This window comes from Suricata suricatta, chromosome X (assembly GCF_006229205.1).
Source record: "Suricata suricatta isolate VVHF042 chromosome X, meerkat_22Aug2017_6uvM2_HiC, whole genome shotgun sequence".
Lineage (NCBI taxonomy): Eukaryota > Metazoa > Chordata > Mammalia > Carnivora > Herpestidae > Suricata > Suricata suricatta.
In genome coordinates this window covers 39,855,620-39,882,863 of record NC_043717.1, presented here as the reverse complement: position 1 = coordinate 39,882,863, position 27,244 = coordinate 39,855,620, and the positions used below count along the sequence as shown (strand labels likewise).

Here is a 27,244-nt window from a genome sequence, read left to right as displayed (position 1 = left end):
CTGTCCCAAGAGAACATCCAATTCTTGTAAGTTTTGGAGAAGAATACTCTGCAGATGTAAATGTCTTATACCATGAGCCAGCTTCACAAGAAGGTTGGGTATGCAAAGGTTCCTAGAAAGGTCAGGAGAATTAGAACAGGGCAGGATTTTCAACAGTAGCCCACCAGAAGGACAATCTTTCAGGGTGGGTCTTGTCCTTTGTGCCCTTTCATTATGGGAGGACTGGTCCTGATAAAGCCTTGGTTCTGGATTGTTAGAAGCTCACAGCGACATTATACAGGCACATTATACAGGTTTTGCTATTTCAGACCGTTGGGGTACTCAGGTCCTCCTGCAGTCACTGAGGTACTTGTCACACTGGGGCTCCAAGTTCTCAACCAAAGCACAGCGCAGGCTGGTCTGTGCTCCCTACATGTTGACTTGATGAAGGGGGAAGAGAGCTTCCAGAGCAGCATGAAGTAGTGCTAGACCAGTTGGTGTAGATGATGCCTGGGTGCACTGCATATGTGGTGGCCCCTGTGCCTTGGAGCCTCTTGGCCAGTTCCCAATTAAAAGTACATTGGCCACCTAGCTGTGGCAATGAGCAACTCCCCAGACTGTGGTGCTTCTCATCCTGGAGGTTGTGGAAGCGAATCTTGCCGGCATGGTGGGTTATTAGTGGTAGGTTCATCATCTGCGAGAGCGCAGATTTTTCAGCAGCTCCGGGAGCAAGTAGATACAAAGGAAGTGGCCCAGGTGGTCGACTCCCAGGTGGGTTGCAAAGTCACCAGCTGTCTTGGAACATGGATACATTATCACTCTTGCATTGTTGATCAGAATATGGAGCTGCTTTTTCTCTGCCAGAAAACCCTTAGCAATGGCTCAGGTGGATTTGGTATTGGACAGGTCCAGTTTCTGAATTAGCATCTGAGAGTTTTTTGTATTGGCCCCAAACTGTCAGTGTAGAGCCCCAAGCAAGGCTTGATCCCACTACCTGAGCCAAAGTCAAGAGTCTGTCCCTTAACTAACTGAGCCACCCAGGTACCCCATCGACACTGTATTTTTAACCAATGAGCGTGCTTTTAACCACAGATTTATCATTTTAATATGTCTTTCATTTAACATATCACCCTAATATATGTATAGAAAAGTGAAAACAGAAGTCATTCCACAAAATCCTTTACTGACTATTCACTACCTTATTCACTAGCAATAAACCATTAAAACAGTGGTTCTCAACCAGGGGTGATTTCGCTCCCCTTAGGACATCTGGCAATGTCTGCAAATTATTGTCACAATTGGGATGAGGGGGCCACTGGCATCTAGTGGACAGAGGCCAGGGATGAGGCTAAACATCCTACAACGCACAAGATAGCCTCCCACAACAAAGAATTATCTAGCCCAAGATGTCAATATTGTTGACGTTGAAGAATTCTGCATTAGAAATAAGTAAATACACAGATGTGATTCTCAAAATAAATGTACTTATGCAGACAACACAATATAGACAGATGTAACAGGGCTTGTTTAAATTTCATATAAATTTTATCCTTTCCAGAGCGCCTGGGTGGCTCAGTCAGTTGAGTGTCTGACTTCAGCTCAGGTCATGATCTTGCAGTCTGTGAGTTTGAGCCCTGCATCGGGCTCTGTGCTGACAGCTTGGAGCCTGGAGCCTGCTTTGGATTCTGTGTCTCCTTCTCTCTCTGACCCCTCTTCCCCCTCCGGCTACTGTGCTCTCTCTCTCTCTCAAAAATAAACATTAGATTTTTTTTTATACTTTCCTCAAATCCTATATATAGTTTGTGAGATGTCCCATGGTTCTGATGTGCAGTTTCTCTCATTGAAAAGGGTCAATAAACTTGACATTGTTGGACTGCAGGTTTGTTGCTGGCGCTCTCAGGTTGATCAAGCTAGAATAAATTCATGGGGCACCTGTTGGCTCAGTCGGTTAAGCATCAGACTCTTGGTTTCAGCTCAGGTCATGATCTCATGGTTTGTGAGTTCAAGCCCCCAAACCAGGCTCTGTGCTGACCGTGTGGAGCCTGATTGGGATTCTCTCTCACTCTCTCTCCCCTCCCCTGCTCTCACTGTCTCTTTCTCAAAAAAGATAAGTAACCTTAAAAAAAGAACAAATTCATGCTGTGGAATCAGATTTTCCATTTTGAGATATGTTTCTGGGAAACTGGACTGGTCCAGAAACTCTGGAGGAATGGGAGCGGAGATGATGAGCTTCTGAGATAAGCTTCTGGAGGATGGGCAGGGTAAGCGCAGTGCAGGGCTGAAACACTCTCTACTTGCAGTGACCTTGCCCCCGCTTTCCCTGCTGCAACAGCTTCATCAGCTCCTGGGGGCTTAATATCCATGTCATGGCCCAGCCGTGTCTGCGGTCTGAATCATCCAGCAGAGCTGATATGTTAACGGGGCTGGGACTGTGTAACTTGGGTTCCCACAACAGTAGCCAAAGCCAGCTGGATCAGCAAACAGAAGTACCCTGAAGGATGGCACTGACGTTCAAGCTTAGCACCTTATTCCAGATGGATGGTAAGATCCACATTGTCTCTGGCTGTTAAAATTCAGAGGCCACTACTCATCAAATTCTGAGTAATTAATTGTTTTTTTTCTTTTCTGGCTCAGAAGTTCCCATGACTCCACTGGCCCCTGGCCCTTAACTCCTTTCAACCTTCAAAGCTGCAAAGCTAAGTAGTTTGGGCCATCTGCCAAGAAACCTGGGACACAGGCTTCTCACCTGAGGCCTTTGAAATCACTGGTGCAACTGGTACATCATGATACCTGGCTACCTGGAGGTTGAGGGTTGAACAAAATTACCGGTTGGGGCACAGGCAGCACAAAGAGAGAACATTTTCTGCGGCCCCATCCCAAGGGTGTCAGATATAGGTTCTGCACTCCTGCCCTAAGGTTACCCTCCCTGGCTGCTCCGAGGGACAGAGGCAGTTTCTCTGCTTCCTTTAGTCCCTCCCAAGCCCCTTCTAAGGCCTCTTCAGTGGGAGTAAGGCATCAGTCCTCAGCTCCTGACCTTTTCCTTGGGAATGTTCTCCACAGGTTTAACTAAATATGTAAACTTATCCTGGATGGGGGACAGTGGGGACCAAGGGGGACAGATAGCAGGGCAAGGGCTCCACCAGCGAGATGCTGGGGTGGTCAGATTCTTGACATAGATTCTCACTGATACACTTCAGTTCTACCTGTGAGTTGGGTGGGTGTTCCTTGGTCAGGAGACTCTGCATACCTGACTCACCAAGTTAGTTGCCCACTTTGTCTCTGGTTTTATCGGCTTATCTCTTTCTGACTCTGTTCCTCTCCTTCTCTCCATTCTCTCTCTTATAGCCTCTTAGAGGCCTCTTTCTCTCTCTCCCACATTCTTCCTCTTTTGTTTTTCTCTTCTTTTTACCTCTTGACTAAAGGCGTTGGCTGTAGCATCTCTAGCTGATGTCCAAACCTTAATACAACCACACACAGGACCAGTGACATTGTCTTTAAGCACCTGTTGCTGTCAAATCCTGGGGGACTCTGACAGTGTTGACATCCTATTGAGGTCATGTGAGAAAGAAGTCCACTGACTCAATCAAAGGAGGAATGTGGAGATTCGAAGCCCAGTGAAACAAGGTTTTAATCAACGTGTTCTTGCAAGAGCAGGCGTCTGATGGACAGGCATATTCGGAGAAGTCACAGCAGGCAATTTATCTCCCAGCATGCAAGTCCCTCACCTAATTCCTCATTGGCTGAGTACTACAGAGGTTAAAGCCTTACCCACGTAAGGTAAAAAGTAGTCTGATTGGAACAAATGTACATTTCCTGAGGTGACGCAGAACTTCAGTTCTTTAGCGCATGCTCATTGCAAATCCCGCAAAGCAGAAAGGGGGAAAAACCAGGAAGTGAAGTGTCCAAGGGTTTGGGACTCCATTATGGGGGCTGTGTTCATACATATTTCCAATAGATCGTAAACCTACTGCTAACCAGACAGCACAGCTTTTATTTGGTATTTCTGACAATGAATCATCTCCCTTACTTCTCATAATCCCTCCTCTTCTTTTCTAAATTGATTTCATTTTCATTTGTATTTCCTTTATTTTTGAGGCCTTGCTCAAACATGTTCAACAAGTGTTGACTCTCCTCTTCACAGTCAGGTTTATCTTCCAATATGACCTTATTTTGGGCATAAGTCACAGATTTGTTTCTTAAGAGGAACGTTATGCCTGAGGGGGTTTGCTGTGGTCAGAAGCTCCCGGCATTGTTCCAAGATATGTTTTTTTTCCCCCCACCCAGGGACCTCATGTCCTAACCTTTCCCTCTCTGCTTACCGAATCCCATGTTTTCTTATCATATTCCCCACTTTGAACATGTGACTCCTAATTGCCATTAGGAAATGGGACGATAACCAGTCGTAACTGCTTCCTGCTGAAAGGGGGTGATGACAGGGGTACAGCAGTCAGGGGAGGTTCAGAGGTCAATCCAGAGGTCCAAAATAATGGAAGGGTATTTGGAACATCTGGGCTAGCAACATTTTCTTTAATGTCTTATTTTTCTGGCATATGTGATGGCTTCTATAAATGACATACAGAAAGAATATTAGACCAACAAGCATTATTATTTTAAATGCAATGCCTCCTAGGTAGGAGGTCACACCATAGGAAGGAAAGACGCATTGTAGTCATCCAAAAAGTCCCTGACATGTTTGATATTTTTAAAAAATTTAACTATTGTTTTTCCTCCCCTTCCATATTTCTTTGGATCTTGTGATATTGTTGGTTAGAATAACCACCTGAACTAGTTTTTGGTTCTCAATCTGCAAATCTTCCTTTGGCCATCCAGTTTCCATAGGAACAACTCGATGAGACGTATTTAATTTTACCTCAAGGAAAGATTTGATCTTCAATATCCAGATTACTGTAAGTTTAGGCAATTGTTTATCTATCCTGGAGCCAGTAGCACTGTAGTCCTTAATTTAGTCATAATGTCGTTCTAGCAAGGGGGTGGGGCTCTCTGGCATTATCAAGAAAAAATATGAAAAAAAAGTCTCCCCATATGTACCCTGGTGACAGAGAAAATTTTAGTCATGAGTTTTCTGGAGATGCCTCTAACTGTTACACTGTGTTTGGATAGTTGGCTGGGAGTGGAAAGGAGGACAGAAAAGGTGGCTCTGGTGTCTAGAAGGAAATTAACCAGTTTTCCTTCTATTTCCAGAGTTACCTGAGGCTATGGGTTTCTAATAGACAGTTGGTTCAGGGGACTCACCGTGAAGAGCCCCAGGCCCCATCAGTTCCTTCCAGGGACATTGGTTCTCTGAGTCCTCACAGACTGAGGTCCCGGAGGGCATTCAGATCTCAGTGATTGTCACCACATAAGGGGCATGGCTTACGGAGTTTCGACTTCTGTTGTCACCTCTGAGGACATTCTCGTTTCCAGTGCCCTTGACCGGCCACATAAACAGCACTTGGTGCTAGAACCTTGGGAAGTCTGGACTGACATAGTATGTTACGCTGTGACTAAGGCCTCAGATTTTTTTTAAAGCTGATTTTCATGTTCCTTATTCTCCTCTTGATCTCAGTTGTAATATACCAAATTGGCAGCTTTTAAGAACTCCTCCAGGGTCCCTTCCAGGCCAGCTGGCAATTTTTGTAGCTTCCTTGGAAGTTCTGGGGCTGACTGAATGACAAATTTGTCCTTTAGAATTGTCTCAGTTTCAGGGGGTATCAGGGGAGATAACTGTATATTTAACCTTAATCTTTCCAGGAAGGCTACCAGGCTCCCATCCTGTGTCTGTAGAATAGTGGTCAATTTAGCATAATTTAAAGGTTTAAGCTTAGATCTCCTCAATTTCTCCAAAACAAAAGCTTGGAAATGGTAGCAATACCATTCTGCAATGGGATTATCGGAGTCCCAATTAGGATCTTGGGGCGGAACTGCCTGAACACCAGTAGGGAACTGAGAGTTCCCTACTGGACCTCCAGTCCCATGTTAATCAAGGAGTTCCTCGCCCCCGTATCTCTCAGCTGCTGCCAGAACACCATGCTTCTTTGTCTCATTAACAGTCTGATTCAACTAAAGCATTGTATCTTTCTAGGTCAACTAAAATCATACGTAATGTCTTGAAAAGGCTCTATATATATATCTGGATCATCAGAAAATTTACCTAGATATTCTTTTATCTGTCTTAAATCTTGTAATGAAAAAGGTTCTTGTAATCTTATCATAGTGGTGCCTTCCTACGTTTCTCCTTCTGAGACTCTAGCTTCTTTTAGGGTAAACATGTCTGTTACATTGTGGGGAGGGCCTGGATAAGGTGGGCAGCAGGGAGCAGAAGTGCACGTTTCTAAGTCTGAGCACGTAGATTGAAGACCCAAGGAGGAGGAAGTTTAGGTGGAAGATTTCCCTTCTTCCTTCTCTAGGACTGCTTTGGGTACAGGAAAGGGTCCCTTGGCTCACTCCCTTCACTGTTGTGAACTCTTGGAAAAGATTGCCAATAGGCCAGGATCGACCTTACCTATATCTCAATTTTCTCTTAAGGCCCCCAAAACACTGAACACAGTGTACTTCTCTCCATTTCTCCTCATGTTTGCAAAACAAGTCCAATTGTTGGGTAGTATTATAATTGATATTCCCCTCTGGTAGCCAGATGGCCTCCTTCAATTTGTAGTGAAGACAAGCCTTGGTGCAAAAGAAAAGGAGTTGCTTTTTCTTAGGGTTTGTGGATCAAAATCATCCCAGTTTTTCAGAACGCATCCCAAAGGAGTATTGGCCTTGATTGGAGAATAACACATCTACAGGGAAAAGAAGAAAAGTAATCCCTTATAGCTGGCCAGGAGAAACCTCAACTCTTGGCCCGGCATTTTGGCTGACTATGCAACTGGCAGTCAAAAGCCTTGTCAGTCCCAAGAGGTGCTTGGAGTAGTTGCTCTTACCCAGGCTTGACCCTACCTCCGAAAGATGACCCACCTTCCCTGGTTTCTCCTACATCTCTGTTTCCTGCCTGTGGGACTTCGGGGGTATTAACTGTGACTGAGCATGATTCCCTTGGTTATAGAGGGATGTATTAATTTTATTTGGGCCCAACAGTAATTTACATACCAATCATAATAAAACTGTTCATCTTTACAAGTACATTTTAAAAGGCTGGTGAAAACCATTTTTTATAAGAATAAAATCAGCCATTGAGGGGAGCTCAAAGGGCCAAAGTCGAGGTCTGTTCTCCTGCCTTTTTCTTTCTTTCTTTCTTTTGCCCACAAAAATGTGTTCCAGCTACATGGATGTCCATTTTAAGGTCACTAGATTGGTACAAGTCAGCATACACTGGGCTAAATGTAGCAAAATGACTCCTATGTATCCCGGTAAAAGCCATTCATATATCATAGTCCTTCATCCTTCATATGGCACAGGCATCCATTCCTCTGCGTTGCAGGAATAATACAAATGTGGAGCATTTGGAGGGTGACAGCAAGGACATTGCCTCATCTCCCAGCTTTTGGATCAAAGGAGGGGTAACCAAGTTTTGATCAAAACAAAAGTTTTTGGATCAAAAGGATGTGCTGTCCTGCCCATTTGGTTAAAATCATAGTTCTTTCCATCTTTTTGGGCAAAGGGGAAAAATTCTTTCCCTTTTTTTCTTCAAAAGCAGGCCCACAAGCCAAAAACTTTGCCTTTTTAACAGAGAGTAAAGCAGAATTTTAATCTTATACCAGTGTCCTTTTAAAACCGATCCTGACCACACATAAAATTCCTTTCCAAAGACTTCCCTTCATGAACCTTCTACATCTTTCCTTTAAGTTTATATTTTGTCCCAAGCCATTCTTCTCCAAACAGCCAGTCTCATTTAGGACAAAATTATTTTCTTTTACCTTCAACAAAAATGTATTTCCATTTTTATAGATTTTTTTTTAGGTATCTACTTTTACATATTGAGATGCTTTCCTTTTTTCTATCAGTCTTAACTGCATTTAGCAGATTAAAGAATTTTTTTTTTGTTTCTGAGACAGAGAGACAGAGTGTGAGCAAGGGAGGGGCAGAGACAGGGGAGGGTCAGAGAGAGAGGGAGACACAGAATCTGAAGCAGGCTCCAGGCTCTGAGCTAGCTGTCAGCACAGAGCCCGACAGGGGGCTCGAACCCACAAACTGTGAGATCATGACCTAAGCCAAAGGCGGACGCTCAACTGACTGAGCCACCCAGGTGCCCCAGCAGATTTTTAACTCTTAAAACTTTAGTCTCCAGTGAAAACTAAGTAGTTATCAATTATGAACTGTTATCAGAACTCTTTAGATAACAAATTTATAAATCTATTAAGCACAAAGTATGTTTACCAACAGGCCCAAACAGCCTTAGTTTCTGCACTAAGTTAAAAGTGTAAACCCATGTTTAGTAATCAATGCTTTAGAATTTTATCTCATTAGATATCCAATTAATTTAATTCCATTTATTGTGCAAGCAAAGCTTTAAAGTTTCAGGCTATCAAACACTTTGAAAGCTACCCACGAAAATTTTGAGGTATAATTAGCCCTCATTTAAGGCATCTTTTTGCTAACCAATTGCAACAGAGATCACAGGAGTTTTTTTCACCTTCAGTAAACCGAGGTAATAAAACAAAAACATGAAAGCAGTAAGGCAGCCAGGAATTCCTCAAGGAAAATCAAGCCCCACATGTTTCGGGTGTCTCAGTGTGGTGCAAGCTGTGAAGAGATTTACTGAAGCTATGTTTCTCTTGCCTTTGTTTTCTTTATCATCCCTCCCACCCTGGGGAGGGGGTGTCCTCTATTTCCTCCTTTCCTTTCAGTCTTCTTCTCCACAGCAGTTACCATCATCTTTGCTTTTTGTTTTTGTCTCTCCTCATTCCTCTTTCCAAATATCTTCTGTGCCTCCCTGAGCAGTTCTTTATCTGCTTCTCATTCCATCCTTCCATCTGCTGTAACTTTCTGGCAATACCAGGCCAACTTCTAGTGACAAAATTAACGTTCCGGAGGCTCTGCCCCATTGGGTCTTCTGCATATAGACCTGACTATCTCCTCATTTGATCTTTAAGACTCTGTAAGAATGCAGTTGGGGGTTCCTCCTTCTCTTGCTGCATCTCAAAAGCCTTGCCGACATTCTGGTATCTTGGAACTGATTCCCTGATTCCTTTGATTATTAGCTCTCTTAGATTCTGCATCTAACCCTCTCCCCAGGATCATTATTGTCCTAATCGGGGTCTACGGTGGGAAACTTTTGTTCAGCTGGCTGAACACCCTGGCCAGAAGAATGAGCTTCATATTTAATGCTGATAACTCTAAATACATGTCTATCTTAATTAAACCAACAAACTTAAATTAGTTTAAACATTGAACATGTTCGACCTGCACACACTTAAAAGTCAATCACTTGTTCCCCATTGTCAGTTTTTACCTGGGGCACCAATGGGAGAATCTGAAGTGGGTGGCCCAAGTGGGTACTCTGTTCCTAGACATTGAGGGTGGGAGGAGGAGTCAGTGGTGCCAGGGACACTGAGGAGCATATAGACTCAGGTATGTGTGTGGCATAAAACATGGTCGTCTAAAAACATGAGGAAGGGGAGGGGAAGGCAGAAGAGATGAGGTGCTAGCAGAAGGCAGACAAAGAAGATTCTTGGTTCTAAACCTTGTTAGCTCAGACAGAGGAGCAGATGTTGTTGTTGTGTAATGCCCAAGATTTCAATATCACCCCCGAAAACCAGGGAGACCGAGTCATGCATGCAAAGGCAAAGGGCAGTTTTATTACGGCTTAGGCTCGCCGGGCCTAAGTTCGGTCTCACAGCCTTCACCAACGCAGTGGATCCGTGCTGAGAGCCCCGAGCAAGGGCTGAGCAGGGTTTTTTATGGGGTTTGGGATGGGGGAGTTACAAGAAATTGTGACATAGGTACAGTGACCCAATCATAATGGTACAACAGTATTAGTAGCAACTTTAACCATACACATTGTTCAGAGTGTTCGTTACTTTTGGCGGGACCCAATTACAACATTTAGGGTATCTTTGAAAGTAACCAATTACAGAGTGAGTTCAAGGTCTTATTTGGTGACTATTGGGTTAACTTTAACATTAGGTAACAGGGTCCTATCTAAAGTTTCTATCTGTAGGCCTCACCTTTAGGAATGTGGGGAGAGGTAGCTGGCCTTTCCTGATTGGATACTGCAAGGTGGTCTCCTGCCTCAGGCAATGTGTAACCACCTAATAGTTCCGGAGAGACTGAACCTTAGACCTTCTAGTTTAGAGGGGGACCTTTGTCATTGAGTCTATTAGGTTCAGACCTATGTCCTTACAGTTGTTGTTGTTTTCCCACCAAATTGGAAATACAGAGTCTATGTCAGGCCAGAGAAGATGGAGTTTCCCCAGAACAAAAGGAAGGAGTTTTGGCAGCTGCTTAGGAATATTACTTGAAGTCTCCCTCCTGGGGTAGACTAACCAGAGACAATTGGTTCCAATTATCATAGTCATTAATCCAGGAAATGAATGAGGGAGAAGCCCCCATATACAAATGCTCCAGCAACCTGGGTTTATTTGGAGAAGGCCTGTTTAGACCATCATCCAATATACCAAGAGGGAGTTTACTAGCTAAACACACTTGGGAAAACACATTCTGCAAAAGGCCCTCAGTTCTAGATCCTGATGTAGGGCCAAGGACACAGGGTACCTTAGTCCATTTGCCCTGTTTCTTACAGAAGAGATCTGTATTAAAATTTAGTTTCCCATTAATGGGCCATTTTCCCTCATCTCCTAAGGAGTATTGAGGCCAATGTTATTTTAAAAAATATTATTTTTAAGGACTTGCAATCTGAATTGATTTCAGTGTGTTAAAAGGCATCCCAAGGGAGAGTCTTTGGGGACTGAAGAAGATCCGTTTCCTCAGTCTCAGAGAGCATAATCCCTTTGAAAAGTTGATTGAAAAGATATAGTGCTTTTGTCATTGACATAGAGAACTAGAGCCTGATAGACCCAGTCTTCCTCTGAGCTAAAAAACAGAACAGAAACAAAAACCAAAAAACCCCAGATGGCCCTTTAATTGGTCTTTAATCCAAACAAAGCAGCAAAATTTGATCATTTTATGTTTGTCCTTCTTTGTACAAGGAGCATCCCCAGTACTGTAACATTCACCCCAAAAGACTCTCTGGGAGAATCTAAGGAGACCCTGTGTCTTTCTGGGTATCTCTTCTCTTACCCCTAGGCCTAGCATTTTTGTTCCCCATCCTTGACCAGGTTAATTCTTGCTCCTGAGTTTCACTGGGGCTCTCAACCACCCTTAATGGAAGTTCCTTGTATTCCCAGAACCCACTTCTGTCTCTGGCTGTTTCCCTCATGAGGAAATGGATCTGTGGATTGAGACTCTCCTTTTGCTTTGTATTCAGGATATGTCTCAGTCACACACACGCTTAGCCTCTGAGGATTTCCCAACCTTCAAGACAGTGCTTATAGTCCAATTTTCCTATCTCTGTCCATGCATGGACTTATCAGGACACCGTGATGCCTGTCTTTTACCCTTTTCCCAGTGTAACTTCTTCTGTCTCCAAAAGCAAAAAGTCTCGAGTTCCATGGATACCTCAGGGGGCTAGGGCCCTCCTGTGGAAAGGCCACCCAAACTGGGGTGGGAGGCGATTCAGATCTTGCAGGAGAACCTGGACCCCATGGATCGAGGTGAATCCCGGACTAGCTCCCTAAATGTAACTGACCCAATCAAAAGAGAAATGAGGATACTTGGAGCACAGTGAAGTGAGGCTTTAATCCAAATTCTTGCAAGAGCAGGTGTCTGATGGACAGACACACTTGGGGCAGTCACAGTAGGCAATTTATCTCCTATCATGCATGTCCCTCCTGATTCCTCATTGGCTGAGTACTACAGAGGTTACAGCCTTACCCAGATGTCGCCTATGCCCATGTGAAGCAAAACGTAGTCTGATTGGAACAAATGTACATTTCCTAAGGTGATGCAGAGACTTTCAGCCCCTCATTTGTTCGTTGGTGCATGCTTATTGTAAAGCCCATGAAAAGAAGCCCATGAAACAGAGAGGGGAAGAAGAATCCAGAAGTGAAGTGTTCAAGGGTTTGAGACTTCATTGTGTGTGTGTGTGTGTGTGTGTGTGTGTGTGTGTGTTCATATATATTTCTAATGGGTTGTAAACCTACTGTTAACTAGACAGCACAGTTTTATTTGGTATTTCTGAAAATGAATCATCTCCCTTACTTCTCACAGGTCACCAGTACATTGTCCCCTCCCAGCCTTGAATGAAACAATTTGCTGCAAACCATCTATGAAGATGTGGCACCAACCACCAGGGATGCAGCAAGGGGAAGATGAGAAACTCTCATCATCTTCTTCTCATTTTGGTTCAAGACTCCTGAACTGGAAAAGGCCCATCTGCTCAGCTCTCCCTCTCTTTATGCTGTAGGTTTTCATAATTGATGCAGTTTTGGAGTGATAGGGGTTTCGAGCTGACGGCCAGGAAAGAATTCTTGAGACATCTTTGGTGCCAAAAGGTGATTTTGTTAAAGCACAGGGACAGGGCCCGTGGGTAGAAAGAGCTACATTGGGGTCATGAAGAGTGACGGCTTATATACTGTGGAGTTGGGACAAATAAAGTCAAGAGGAAGTTTCTTTTTAAAAATGTTTAATGTTTGTTTATTTTTAAGAGAGAGAGAGCAGAGGAGGGGGAGAGACAGAGGGAGACACAGAATCCAAAGCAGGCTCCAGGCTCTGAACTGTCAGTACCGACCCTGATGCGAGGCTTGAACTCATGAACTACGAGATCACGACCTGAACTGAAATTGGACACTTAACTGACTGAGCCACCCAGGTGCTCCAAGAGGAAGTTTCTTAACCATAAGCTAAAGAAGACTCACAGATTACTAAAGTCCTAGCTACTGTCAAGCTAAGGTTGTTTTTCCCTCTAGCAAAGCATTATCATTAAAACTGTAGGGAGTTGCTGGAGATTAAGCTATTGATAAGATTGCCCTTGTAATTGTACTATGATATTTGTAAATTCATGGAGACTCTATCAGTTTAAGCATTTGTTTTCTGTCCTTTCCTATGTTCTTGGGAAGCCAGGAGTTCCTGAGGAATATCAAACATATCCCACCTGCCAAAGGTGGGGGGCAGGCTAGCTTGCACTTGGTCCTCAGCTTGCTTTATAGTCCCTCATCAATAACGATGTTTTTTTCCTTTTTTAATATTTATTTATTTAATTTTATTTATTTATTTTGAGAGAGAGAGAGAGAAAGAGTGTGTGCACAGGTGCACATGTCAGTGGGGGCGGAGAAGAGAGAGAGAATCCCAAGCAGGCTCTGCACTGACAATGCAGCCCCAATGTGGGGCTTGAATTCATAAACTGAGAGATCATGACCTGAGCCAAAATCAAGAGTCGGACACTCAACCGACTGAGCCACCCAGGTTCCCCAATGTTTATTTATCTATTTGGAAAAAGAGAAAGAGAGAGAGAGAGAGAGAGAGAGAGAGAGAGAGAGAGAGAGAGAGAGAGAGAGAGGGAATCCCAAGCAGGCTCCAAGCTGTCAGCCCAAACCTCGCTGTGGGGCTGGATCTCATGAACCATGAGATCATGACCTGAGCCGAGATCAAGAGTCAGAAGCTTATTGACTAAGCCACTCAGGCTCCCCTCATCAATGACCTTTACTTTTAACTGTAAACTCATGGCTAGGGGTGCCTGGGTGACTCAGTCAGTTAGCCTCTGACTTCGGCTCAGGTCATGATCTCAGTCCGTGGGTTTAAGCCCCGTGTCAGGCTCTGTGCTGACAGCTCAGAGCCTGGAGCCTGCTTCAGATTCTGTGTCTCCCTCTCTCTCTGCCCCTCCCCCAGTCACCCTCTGTCTCTTAAAATAAAAAAAAGATAAAGACATAAACTCATGGCTCTGTTAAGTGTTCCACCATTAATGTGGCAATGTTCTAGATCTTAAACCTGGGCTTCTGTCAACTTTTCCACCATCAATGCTCCTACGATCATGATCTAGGGTCCAGGGTCTCTATTGAGATTTCCATCAATTTCCTTTTCTGACCTTGAACTCAAGTCTTTGAGAAAATTCTAACATAATAAAGAGCCTGGGCTCTTCATTGATACCCATCTGGCTCGAATTCAACCCTCATCTACTGTCATTAGTCTTTCCCTATTAATACCTTGTGCCTCAATCAAATCTTCCACCACCATTGGCCTTCTGAATATGCTTTTACATGGAAAAAGGAACTATGCAGATATGATTAAATAAACAACTTGAGATGGGAAGATTATTATGGATTATGTAGGTAAGTCTAGTGTTATCACAAGGGTCTTTATAAGAAGGAAAGAGGAAGATGAGAGTCAAAAAAGGCGGTGGGATGATGGAAGCAGAAGGACATAGAGAGAGATTTGAAGATGCTGCACTGCTGGCTTTGAAGATGAAGGAAGGGGTTATGAGCCAAGGAATATGGATAGTCTCTAGAACCCAGAAAAAGAAAGGAAATAGATTCTTCCCTAGAGACTCCAGAGAAGGTATGATTCTGCTAATACCTTGATTTCAGCCCAGGGAAACTCACTTTGGACTTCTGACCTCCAGAACTATAGCATAATAAATCTGTGTTGTTTTAAACCTGTAAGTTTATGGTAATTTTTTAGAGCAGCAATAGGAAACTAACACAGACATCTTTGAAAAATTACACGATTGATGCCCATTTGCCCAACACTCAGACCATGTTCTTATTAACTCTTCCACCATCCACACTCCTCTGTGTGACCTCAAATCCTAGCCATTGTTAGCCATTCCACCATCGAAATCCCTTATGTGTGTCCTCCAACCTGGGCCTCTATTAACTTTTCCAACCTAAATCAACTCTGATTTTATCTTGAACTCACGTGTCAGTTATCTATTCTACCATTAATGGGTTTTGATCTAGATATAGAATCTAGAATCTAGTAGAATGTTGAGAATCCCTTTTGTGTCTGTGTATTATGCTTGGATGTCTGTTCATTTTTCCATTCTCAGGGCAATTTATGTGTCAATCTTTTTTCATATCTGTTAACTTTCCCACACCATTACCCCTCCGTTATGTACATTGACCACAAGCCTTAGTTAAATCCTCCCCACCTTTCCTTTTTTGGTGTGTGCGGAAAAATCAAACTGATGCTAACTCTCGTGTCATTATTGCCCCTTCTTCAATGTGCATCAACTCCAGCCCTTCGTTCATGTTTCTATCATAAATGCCTATTTGGCCTAACCTTGAAGTCAGGTCTTCATTAACTCTTCTGCCATCATTGCCGCATTGATGTTTCTCCAGTCTACCAGAGAAATTAACCTTTCTCTAAGTTAATAGTTCCATCTTCAAAGCCTCTCTGTTAAGAATTGGTAACTAGGCCACTATTTTACCTTCAGCGCCCTTCTGGTTTGACCTAGAAGTAAGATTTTTATTACTTTTTTTTTCCCATCCATGCACTCTGGTAGAAGTCTTGAATCCTAGGGCTTTACCTATATCAACATCAGAATTCCCGTATTTTGTAGGTCAAGAATCTGAGCTTTTTTTAGCTATTCAATCTCATTCCGGAGTTGCCTCCAATCTAGCCTTTTGTTAAGTTTTCTAAAATCAGTGTTCCTTAGGTTTTACCTTAAAATTCTTCCTCTCTTAAATCTTTCAGCTTTTAAAAAAGTTTATTTATTTTAAGAGAGGCAGCGCAAGAGGGGGAGGGGCCTAGAGAGAAAGAAGGTTCCTCTGAAACAGGTTCTGCGCTGACAGCAGTGAGTCCAAAGCGGGGTGGGAACCCACGAACCCGAGAGATCATGACCTGAGCGGAAGTCCGATGCTCAACAGACTGAGCCACCAGGTGCCCCAATTCTTTTAGCTTTCATATGGGCTGCAAAAGGCCACATCTGCCCACTCTAAGGGACCCTAGCAGAGTCTGACTTGTGAGTGACAAGAGAGGGAGGATCTTCTGTGTTCGAAGGAGCCAATAGAAGACTAGGCGCGCGGCGAGGCAGAGCCTTGAATGACAAACGGGAAGGAAACATTGAGGAAACAATCGGAAGGCAGGAGGGCGAAGAGGCTAGGCTGCTAGAGGCGGGCCAGGTGTGTTAATGAGAGAATACGTTTTGTAAAAAGACTCTTCACTTTGTCCAGATGTTTTAGAAATGAAGCTTCTGCCGAGCGATCTCCCAGGCGGTGCTTCTACCTTCCGGCCTTACCACTCCCTCCCCGCCCCGCTCCCAGGCCCGCGTTCCCACCGAACTCCCCTACCCGCGCGACGCCACGCCTTTGCTCAGGCAGGGCCCCTGCGGAAGGCCGGGAACGCCCATCCAGCCGCCCGGAACAGTCGCTACACATCCTAGCCTCACACTGCTTTCGAAGCACCAATTCTGAATACCCTGCCTCGGAAATATCACGGGGACTTGCCGGACTCCAAAAGGCATATCTCTTCTGGCTGGAATGGGAGCCTCAAGAAGCAGTGTGAGGCCATGGACGTTTTCCTGGCCGGCGACACTGTTCCTGGCGCAGACCGAATGACGCCATTTTTGTTACTGGTAGAGCTCGGCTTGGAGGCTGTTTCTGGGCGTGCGAAAGATAAGCTAAAGCGTCAACCAGACCCACCTGGGAGGGCTGGAGGGGAAAGGGAATTTCGGGGGATGTTGAGCCCATTTGTGCAAGCAGGGAGCCAAGCTCGTCTTGACAAGGAGCTTTGGGGTCCTGAGAGCAAAGCCAGGGTGAGGGGCCCCGTTGAGTGATGCGGGTCTGTGTGGTCAGTGATGGGGACATGTGGAAGGACGAATGAGGGGGTCCTTTGGACTGAATGAAGTGGAAAACAGTGATAGGGAGGGGAGTGTGTGAGACTATGTGGAGGAGTTTATGGAAGTGAGTGATGGGGGCGTTGTGCAGTGAGCAAAGGTGTCTGTAGAGTGAATGGTAGGGTTTCAAGGGAGTGAATGAAAGGGGTTTGTGGGGGGAGTGAATGGGGTCTGGGTGAACGATGGAGAGTCTGTTGGGTGAATGATGGGTGATCTGAGGTGAGCAGTGGGGTGGTCTTTAGGGTGAATGATGAGGGTCCATGGAGACAGGAATTAGAATGTGTAGGGTCAGTATTGAGATTCTGTGGGGTCCACGAAGGGTGGCCCTTTGAGACTATATCACATCCACGAATAAACAAAAGTCCCTGCCCTTGTGGTGTCTACATTCCAATGGAGGAGTCAGACACTGAGCCTTTAATTTGTATTTCCCTGATGACTGCTTTTTCATATATGTATTGATATCTTAGATCTTCTTTTGTGAGGCACCTGTTCAGACCTTTTGTCCCTTTTTCTATTGAATGTCTGCCTTTTTCTTATTGATTTCCGGGACTTGTTTTTATATATTCTGATACAACTCCTTTATCAGTGATATGTGTTTTGCAAATATTTCCTTGATTCTTGGCTTCTCTCTTGTCGTGGCTTTGAATATTAAGGTTTTAAGTTAACTTTGAGCTATAAAGCACAATGTAAATTTAGAGTTTTGTTAGTCTCAAATGAAGAACCAGAAATGTCCTCTGTAATTTAGAGGGAGAAATAATTTTTAGGGCATTCAGAAAAAGAGTTACATCTCTGAAAACTTTGGTGCCATGACAGCTAGGGAGGAGGAGGTCTCTGCTTTTTGTTTTCCCACCACTTCACCTGTTGGTCACTGGCTGTATGATCATGGATAAGTCTCTTAACCTCTTTAGGCCTCAGTTTCTTTCCTGTGAAATGAGGATAATAGCAGGGTCTATCCTTTGATGCTTGGGGTGATAATTAAGGGAGTGAATACCTGATTCTTATTTATTCACTATGGTTTTGTAGCACTGATCTTGTGTATATTTCATGGATCTTCCATGAATTCAAGGTCAGTTCTACTCAAGTGATATCCAAGAAAATCCAATAAAAGAAATTAGATACCAATGAATAAGATTTTGTTGGGTAGGTCGGAACTTCCCACAAACCATTGTGATATCTTTGGGTACAGATGTTTGTTGTAATCAAACAGTTGGGAGTGTGATCTTGTGGTCTGCCTCTTCTTCATTTTGCAGGCATATTTCCATGCTATTAACTCTATTTCCATAATACTACTAAGTTTATTTCTATAGAAATTTTCAAACATTCGGCAAAATAGAGGGAATTATATAATAAACCCCATTATGCCCATCACCCAGTGTCATTGGTCATCAACTCATGGCCACTGTTGTTTCTCCTAGACCAGGGGATGAAAATCTCTAGGTAGTGGGCCAAGTCTGGCCTCCTGCCATTTCTATACAGCCATAAACCGTAAATGGTTTTCACGTTTTTTAATGTTTGGGAAAAAATTGGAAGAAGAATATTTTGTGACATATGAAAATTATATAAAATTCAAATTATAATGTCCATAAATGAGGTTTTTTTGGAACACAGCCAATAAACAGAATCGGGTTGTGTATTGTCTGTAGCTGCTTTCAATCACTGAATAGTTGCCACAGAGACCATCGGCTTCACAAATCTGAAATATTTCCTGTCTGTCTCTTTACAAAGAAAGTTTGCCAACCCCTAATCTAGACCGCCCATTTATTTCTCCCTCCAGATTATTTAAATTTGTTATTGATAACATAAAATGCACAAACGTTAAATGTATAGCTCAGTTAACCTTTATATATGTAGTTGTTATTATTTTGAAACAAAGCCCAGATGTATCATTTCATACAAAAGATAAGGACTTCAAGGTCCATACTGTTATTCAAGATAAAATAATTAACAATAATAATTTCAGATCATCATTGGTTAAATTTCTTAATATCATCAAATATCTAGTCAGGGCTCAAAATTTAATAATTATCTCAAAGATTTTTTTTGTCTTTTCAAATTAAGGTCCAGACAAAGTCCTTACTTTATATTTGATTGCTGTATCTCGTGAGCCTCTTAATTGTCTCTAGTGTTACTTTAAATGGTCACCTGCCATTCCATCTCTTGGAGGTTCCATAACTTGTTTTCTCAGTCCTCAGTGATTATAGGCATTTTGATTATTTTCAAAATTATGGTGTTAAAGACAAAGCTGTGATGGAATTTCCTTCAGTTAAGTCTCTGCACACATCCATAATTATTACCTTAGGACAAAGTTGTAGAAATGGCATTGCTGGTCAGATGACAAAGAGAGTTATCAATGAGTTAACAAGTAATGCATTTTATATTCAAGCATTGAAGAATGATTTACACAGTTTGGTCCCTGAAGACTTTTCTGTACCCGTATCGCACCCCAACTGCTTTCCAAAGAGAAACAGAAAATGATTGAGTCCCAGGTAGCTTGTTTGTTTCCCACTTGATTTTCTCACAATAAAATGAGAAAGGACAATACATTGAAAATAAGAATTAGAGAAATTCAGACAGAAGAGAAGATCAGAGGCAGGTGAAGTTGCTGTGAAGCTCTCTGGCCTCATTTGATATAAATTGAGCTAAACATTATCTTCAGGCTTCCTAGCAGCCACAGTGAAAATGGCAAACAGGAGGCTTTAGATGATACGCATTCTCTGTCAACAGAAACCAGTTCATCAGTCCATCTCCTCAGCAAGTCAAGAGTTCTGGGACTTTAGCTAAAGAAATGCTATTGTTGAGTTTTCCTAAAGGCCAGCGGTTTTCAGCACAGTGTGGTAGCATCAGTAGTTGTTTCAAGGAGGCTATTTTAAGTCAAAATTTTCTGGCAGAGGCTTAGAGCCTGGTTTTCTATGGCTTCTTCGCTGTCATCTCATAGTTCGTGGAATCATGCCCCAACTTAAAGCCAGGTCCTTCTCTGCTCTTCCATTTTATCCCTTTTTATCCCTTCTTTGCAAGGGTGATCTATACATGGTGCAGAGAATGTAAATAATATTGCAAAGTAAAATGTAGAAGGAAGGAAAATATCTCTGAAATCTAACTTTTGCCTTATATATTGTATCATGGAAAATTTCAGTTTCAAACGTGCACAGAAGTTGATTTTTGTTAACCCGTTTGTTCTTATCACCCAGCTGCAAATATTGTCAACCAGTGGCCAATCTTGTTTTATCTATGGTTAATCTCCAACCATGCCTGACATCATGATCATCATCATCAAGCCAGTCCTTTATTAATATTTTGTTGAGGATTTTTATTACTATGTTCATGGGACATGTTATTTTTTTGTATTGTTCCAGTCATGTTTTGGCATCACAGTTATGTTGGCTTTATTTAACAGGTTGGGAAGTGTTCTTTGAAAGAGTTCGGGTAAAATTAGTATTATTTCCTTCTTTTTATTTTTTTTAAGTTCAAACCGGCTCCACACCAACAGTCCGGAGCCTGATATGGGGCTCAAACCCACTAACCATGAGATTCTGACCTGAGCCAAAACCAAGAGTCGGATACCTGACCGACTGAGCCACCCAGGCACCCTAGTATTATTTCCTTCTTAAATATTAGGAAGAATTCTCCAGTGAAGTCATCAGGGTGTGGAGTTTTATTTGTGGTTAGGTTTTTCATTATGAATCTGACTTATTTAAAAAATATAGTACCATTCAGATTTTCTATTTCTTTGTTGGGTTTGTTAAGTTGTGATTTTTTGTCTAAGTTAGAGGTCAGCAAACTTTTTCTGTAGAGGGCCAAATAGAAATACTTAAGGTTTTGTAGGCCATATGGTCTCTGTTGCAACTACTCAGTTCTGCTTTTGTAGGTCGAAAGCAGCTGTAGACAATATGTAAACCAGTGAGCATGGCTGCAATCCAATAAAATTTTATTTATGGACACTGAAAGTTGAATTTCATACAATTTTCACATGCCACAAAATATTCTCCTCTCACTTTTTTCTTCAACCGTTAAAAGCGTAAAAGTGTGAAAACTGTCCTATACTTGTGGGCCAGGTTTGGCATGCGTGCCATGTCTGCTGTCGTGCGATCTGCACTGTCAAATTTCTTGCCATAAAATTGTTCATAGTATCTTTTTAAATGTTTATTTATTTATTTTGAGAGAGAGAGAGAGCACGTGCGCAAGCGCGAGCAGGGGAGGGACAGAGAGAGGGGGAAAGAGAGAATCCCAAGCAGGCTCAGAGCCTGATGCGGGTGGGGTGGTGTGGTAGGGAGGCTTGATATCCTGAGCCCTGAGATCATGACCTGAGCTGAAATCAAAAGTTTGGCACTCAAAGGACTGAGCCACCCAGGCACTTTGTTCATAGTATCTTTTTATTGTTCTTTTAATGTTTGTAGTTTACTAGCCCCTTGTTGACGGGCTCTTTCATTGTTTCTGTTTTTTTTTCTTTGATGTGTAATGGAAAGAAGAATAAGAATAGGGGCACCTGGGTGGCTCAGTCCAGTAAGCATCCTACTTCGGCTCAGGTTGTGATCTCGAAGTCGTGAGTTTGAGCCCCACATTGGGCTCTGTGCTGACAGCTCAGAGCCTAGAGCCTGCTTCAGCTTCTGTGGCTCTCTCTCTCTCTCTGCCCCTCCCCCACTTGCATTCGGTCTCTCAAAAATAAACATTATTTTTTTAAAAAATAATAAGAATAATCACAGCTGCTGTTTATTGAATGCCTACTGTGTGCCTGGACCCATTATAATAAATTATAATGGAATTACTTTGTCTTAGATACTATTATTATCCTCATTCTTCAGAGGAAGAAGCTGAGGCATGGCTAGTGCATAGTCTGGCCAGTACTCTAAAGTAGTGAAGTCACAAGGGAACAATCTTATCAAAACATCTTTGTATACTTCTCAAATATTTATGTAGGCCAAATTCTTGGACATGACGGTGCTAGGTCAGAGAGCAAGCATGTTTAGAATTTAAAAGGAATTTCTCAAATTATATTTTGATATTATGTAATCAACTTCTACATGCGGCTGCAAATCATTTATAAAAAGGCCTATTTCCCAATATTTTTCTTACTACCAGATAGCATCAGTGTTTTTCACTCTTACTATTTTTATGGTGGAGCATTATATCTTATTTTCATTTGTTTTTCTTTAATCGTTAAATGAGATTTGGCATTTTTTTCACGTATTTATTTGCTATTTAAAATTTCTCTGTAAAACTCCCTTTCTGTCTTTGTCCTTTGCTTGTTGATTTCTCAGAGCTTTTTGTATATGAGTGATATGAATTTTAAAGTACACTTTAAAAGTTTTTTGGGGGGAGGCTATATGTCGTTTTGTCACTCATCCTTATTGGCTGTCTTCTCTCACTGGAATATGAGATACTTGAAGAAAGATATTTTTGCCAGTTGCTTTTCTTTTTCTTTCTTTCTTTCTTTTTCTTTTTTCTTTTTTTTTTTTTGCTGTATCCCCAGTTCCTAGAACAATGCCTGGTATTTGGTGGGATCTCAATAACTGCTTGCTGAATAGATGGACGTTTTTTTCACTTAACAATGTATCTCAGAGATTTTTGCAAATCAATCCTTGTTGCTTTTTATGGTTGTATATGGAATTCTCTTATGGAGATTGAAGCATAATTCATCCAATCCCCCATAAGATTGTCTGCATTCTTTTGCTATTATAAACAGTACTCTTGCGAAGTAACATCACACATGTTCTTTTGCTCACATATATGTGTTGAATAATTTCTAGAAATGGAATTATCAGATGATATGTACATTTAAAATTTTGATGGATATTGTTAAATTAATTGCCCTCAGAATATATCGTACCAGTGTATACTCACAATTTGAGTGTGCTCTTTTTTTTATATCTTCACCATCTTAGTGACTTATCAAACTCTAAACTTTGATACTGTGTAAGAAAAACATGATGTTTTGTTTTAATTTGCATTTCTCTTCATGTGAATGAAGTTGAACATCATATTACATGTTTAGAAGCCATTTGCATTTTATTTTCTCTGAATTGATGTTAATGTCCTTTGACTATTTTTTAAAAGGTTAAGTTGTTGGTCTTTTACTTTTTGCTTTGTAGGAGCTCTATAAATTGAGCAAATTGGTTCTTTGTCCATCTTATGTGTTGTGGATGTATCTACTCGTCAGGTAGTTGCTTGTCCTTTGAATTTGTTTATGGTATATTTTGCTATGAAATACATAATGTTATCATATTTGTCAGTGATTTTATTTGTGACATCTGGGTTTTGTAGCATGCCTACTTAGAAGAGTTTTCTCCACGTTAAAATTTCTCATGTCTTTATCTTATGTCTTCTCTTTTTCTTTGTTTAAACTTTTGTTATATCTCAAATTTACTTTTGTGTAGAGTGTAAAATAAGGAGTCTAACTTTACTTTTTTTCTGATAACTACCCAGTTTTGAATAATCTGTCTTTTCTGTATTTATTTTCAAATTTTATGTACTTATTCATTTATCTATTCATCTTTTTTCCTTTTTCTAATTTAAATTTTAGTTACCATACAGTACAACATTGGCTTCAGGAGTAGAATTCGGTGATTCATCACTTACACACAATACCCAGTACTCATTACAACAAATGCCCTCCTCACTGCCCATCACCCACGTAACCCTTCTCCTACTCACTTCCTTCCATCAACCCTCAGTTTGTTCTCTATTGTTAAGAATCTCTTGTGGTTTGTTTCCCTCTGTCCTCATTTTTTTCCGTTCCCATATGTTCATCTGTTTTGTTTCCCAAATTCCACATATAAGTGAAATCATGTGGTATTTGTCTTTCTCTAACTGACTTATTTTGCTTAGCATAACACATTGTAGCTCCATCCACGTTGTTGCAAATGGCATGATTTCATTCTTTTTTAATGTTTACTTATTTTGAGAGAGAGAGCACAGAGGAAGGCCTGAGAGAGAGGGAGAGAGAAAATCCCAAGTAGGCTCCATGCTGTCAGTGCAGAGGTCAAAGCAAGGCTCAGTCTCATGAACTGTGAGATCATGACCTGGGCCTAAATCAAGAGTCAGATGCTTAACTGACTGAGCTACCCAAGTGCCCCAAGATTTCATTCTTTTTGATGGCTGAGTAATATTCCATTGCACATCTAGTTTTAGACTATTTATTCTGTCCCACTAACTATTTTTGCTACAGGCAGAATTTACAAACTTCTTCTCACTAAGTATACTACACAAAATGATAAGTAGGTATCCTAAAAGTGTTGCTGTGGTAAAAATGATCAGAGTGAGCAGACTGTACAGTAATGTGCTGTTATAGGAACTAGTGACATATGAAGATGTGGCTGTGGACTTCACCCAGGAAGAGTGGCAGAACTTGGACCCTGCTCAGAAGATCCTACACAGAGATGTGATGCTGGAGATCTACAGCCATCTGATCTCTGTGGGTAAGGGCAAATCCTCTGTGTAACAGTGAATCAAATCCTCCTCATTCTTCAAACTGTCAAGACCATGACCTTTATATTTTCCATTAACAGCATCTTTTCTTTTAAAGTTTGTTTTTTTTTGTTTATATTTTTGTTATATCTGGAATTTATTTGTGTGAGTTAGGGATCCATCTTTCCTGGGAGTCCCCTGAGACTACTTCTTCTCTTTATGAATTTCTGAACTGCCAAGGCCAAGACCATTATAATTTTCCCTTAACAGGGTGCTCAGGTATAAATCCAGGTAAAATCTTCAAGTTGGAATATGAAGAGGACCCGGGGTTCATGAAGAGTGAGTTGTCAAGGTGGACCCACTCAGGTAAGTGAGAATTGGGTAGATGGCTGAGAGGGCATTTTCTTCTTCTCTGACATCAATCACCTCTTTTATTCTTTAAAATTCACCAGGCCTTGTTTATAACATCTATTCTACATGAGCACCTTCTTCGCACTTCTGTTTGTTGCTGTTTTCTTTTTGGTTTCTATTTGATTTTATCTTTTTCTTCTTCTTTCAGACAGAGAGAAAAGCCTTGACTCTTCCCAGCAGATCATTTCTGAAGAACTTTCATTTCAAAAGGAGATATTGGAAAAAGCCCCAAAGGATAATTCACTGTACTGCCTTTTAAAAGTCTGGCATACTGATGGTCAGACAGAGAGATATCAAGGAAATCAAGACAGAGTTTTGAGGCAAGTCACAGTCATTAACCATGAGACAGTGATTAAGGAGGAAGGCCCCAAATGTAACACACTTGGAAACAGTTTTGGTGGGTGCATAGACCTTGATCCTTCGTGTAAAAAACTCCATAATTTTGATTTATGTGAAAAGAACTTGGAATATAATTTAGACTCACTGATATCCAATAGGAGCTATGCAAGAAAGAACCCCATTGAGAGATTTGGATGCGGGAGCCCATCTAGCTTTAGTAATTCCTGTTCTGTACCTAAGAAAATTTACACTGGCATGAAACCTTGTGAACATAGTCAATGTGAAAAAGTTCTCAATCACAAACAAGTCCATATTCAGTATAAGAAAGGTCAAGCTGGTAAGAAACCCAATGTTTGTGGTGAGTGTGGTAAAGGCTTTATTAAAAAGTCACAGCTTATTATACATCAAAGAATTCATACTGGAGAAAAACCGTATGTATGTGGAGATTGTGGAAAAGCCTTCAGTGAGAAATCACACCTTATTGTGCATCAGAGGATTCATACTGGAGAGAAACCCTATGAATGTACTAAATGTGGGAGAGCCTTCTCCCAGAAGTCACCCTTCATTGTTCATCAAAGAGTCCACACTGGAGAGAAACCCTATGAATGTTCTGAGTGTCAAAAAGCCTTCTCTCAGAAGTCACATCTCGTTATACATCAGCGAGTTCACGCTAGGGAGAAGCCCTTTGAATGTAGTGAATGTGGGAAAACCTTCTGTGAGAAGTCTCACCTTTTTATACACCAGATAACTCATACTGGGGAGAGACCTTATGAATGTACTGAATGTGGGAAGACCTTCCCTCGGAAAACACAACTCATCATCCATCAGAGAACACATACTGGAGAGAAACCCTATAAGTGTATTGAATGTGGAAAAACCTTTTGCCAGCAGTCCCACCTCATAGGGCATCAAAGAATTCATACAGGAGAGAAACCTTATGTATGTACTGACTGTGGAAAAGCTTTTTCCCAAAAGTCACACCTTACTGGACATCAAAGGCTTCACACTGGAGAGAAACCTTATATATGTACAGAATGCGGAAAAGCCTTCTCTCAGAAATCACCTCTTATTATACACCAGAGAATTCATACAGGGGAAAAACCCTATAAGTGTAGTGACTGTGGCAAGACCTTCTCCCAGAAATCAGCCCTCATTATTCATCAGAGAATTCATACAGGGGAGAAACCCTATGAGTGTACTGAGTGTGGAAGGGCATTTTCCCTGAAGTCATATCTCATTATGCATCAGAAAGCTCATGCTGGAGAGAAACCATATGAATGTAATGAATCTGGAAAGGCCTTCTGTGAGAAGCCTCCACTAGCTGCACATCAAAGAACTCATACTAGGGAGAAACCCACTGAATCTGCTGAATGTGTTATGGCCTTTTCCCGGAATTCACAGATGATCACATATCAGAGAACACACACAGTGGAGAAACCTTCCAACTGCAGTGACTGTGGGACAGTGTTCTGCCAGCATATACACCTTACTGGACATCAGAACCCACATGGGAGAGAAACCTCATATATGTACTGATTGTGGGAAGGTCTTCCTAGAAATCAGACCTCACTGTGGATGAAACTCCATGGAACGGAAATCCTATGGATATGTTGGACATGAAAAAATGTGGCACCTCCTTTACTATAGAATAGACTCATACATTCCTACATATTTCTGGTTACCCCTCCACAAGATGATCTGGTCAGGCTCTTAGAATATTTTCAACACTGTAAATATGTAATGCATTTGCTCACCTTCAAAGTATCCCATCACCCCCTCACAGAATAAATGCATCTGGAATAATTGGCATTGTTTTGGTGTTATTTGGTCCTTGAAGGTTTTGTAGCATTTTCTGGTGAATTTATTTTGGTTCGATGCATAATTTGAAGGCAATCTCATTGTCATCTTTCTCTGTTTTTTTCATCGTATTGTCTCTCTTTAGATTATATATGTATTTATGTTGATATATCTATCAATGTATATGAATAGATATATGAATCCTTGTAATTTTCATAAAAATCATCCACTTTCTCAAGGAAATATATATTTGTGAAATTTTGAAAAAAGATAAAAATATATTTATGAAATTTTGAGCAAAGTGATCTTCTTTGATTCATTTAATTTTCCTACATATATAATTATTTCTCCACTATCATTTCTCATAATGTGCATTTGTGATTTCTTTTTCCCTAATTAAGTAAACTAATACTAATTTTCTCTCTCCTCTCAACTTTTATTTTGTTATTTTCATTTCTTAATGTTTATTTATTTTTTGAGAAAGACACAGAGCACAGAGTGCAAGTGGGAGAGAGAGAGAGAGAGAGAGAGAGAGAGAGAGAGAGAGAGAGA

The 27,244-nt window shown here is 41.6% G+C and overlaps 1 protein-coding gene and 1 pseudogene across 2 annotated transcripts; one reads left to right on the top strand and one right to left on the bottom strand.

Moving 5' to 3' along the window:
- Positions 1-321: 321 nt before the first annotated feature.
- On the bottom strand, positions 322-16,286 carry LOC115283389 (annotated as a pseudogene).
- ZNF630 (zinc finger protein 630) lies at positions 16,275-26,704 on the top strand. Of its 2 annotated transcripts, none has more exons than XM_029930944.1 (4): positions 16,275-16,483; positions 24,030-24,156; positions 24,416-24,511; positions 24,705-26,704. In XM_029930944.1, the coding sequence occupies exons 1-4, from the start codon at positions 16,418-16,420 to the stop codon at positions 26,429-26,431; spliced, it is 2,016 nt and encodes a 671-aa protein (XP_029786804.1). In that variant the 5' UTR covers positions 16,275-16,417; the 3' UTR covers positions 26,432-26,704. The 2 variants fall into 2 exon arrangements, with proteins under 2 accessions (XP_029786804.1, XP_029786803.1); XM_029930943.1 differs by having other exon boundaries at positions 16,275-16,663.
- The last annotated feature ends 540 nt before the right edge of the window (positions 26,705-27,244 follow it).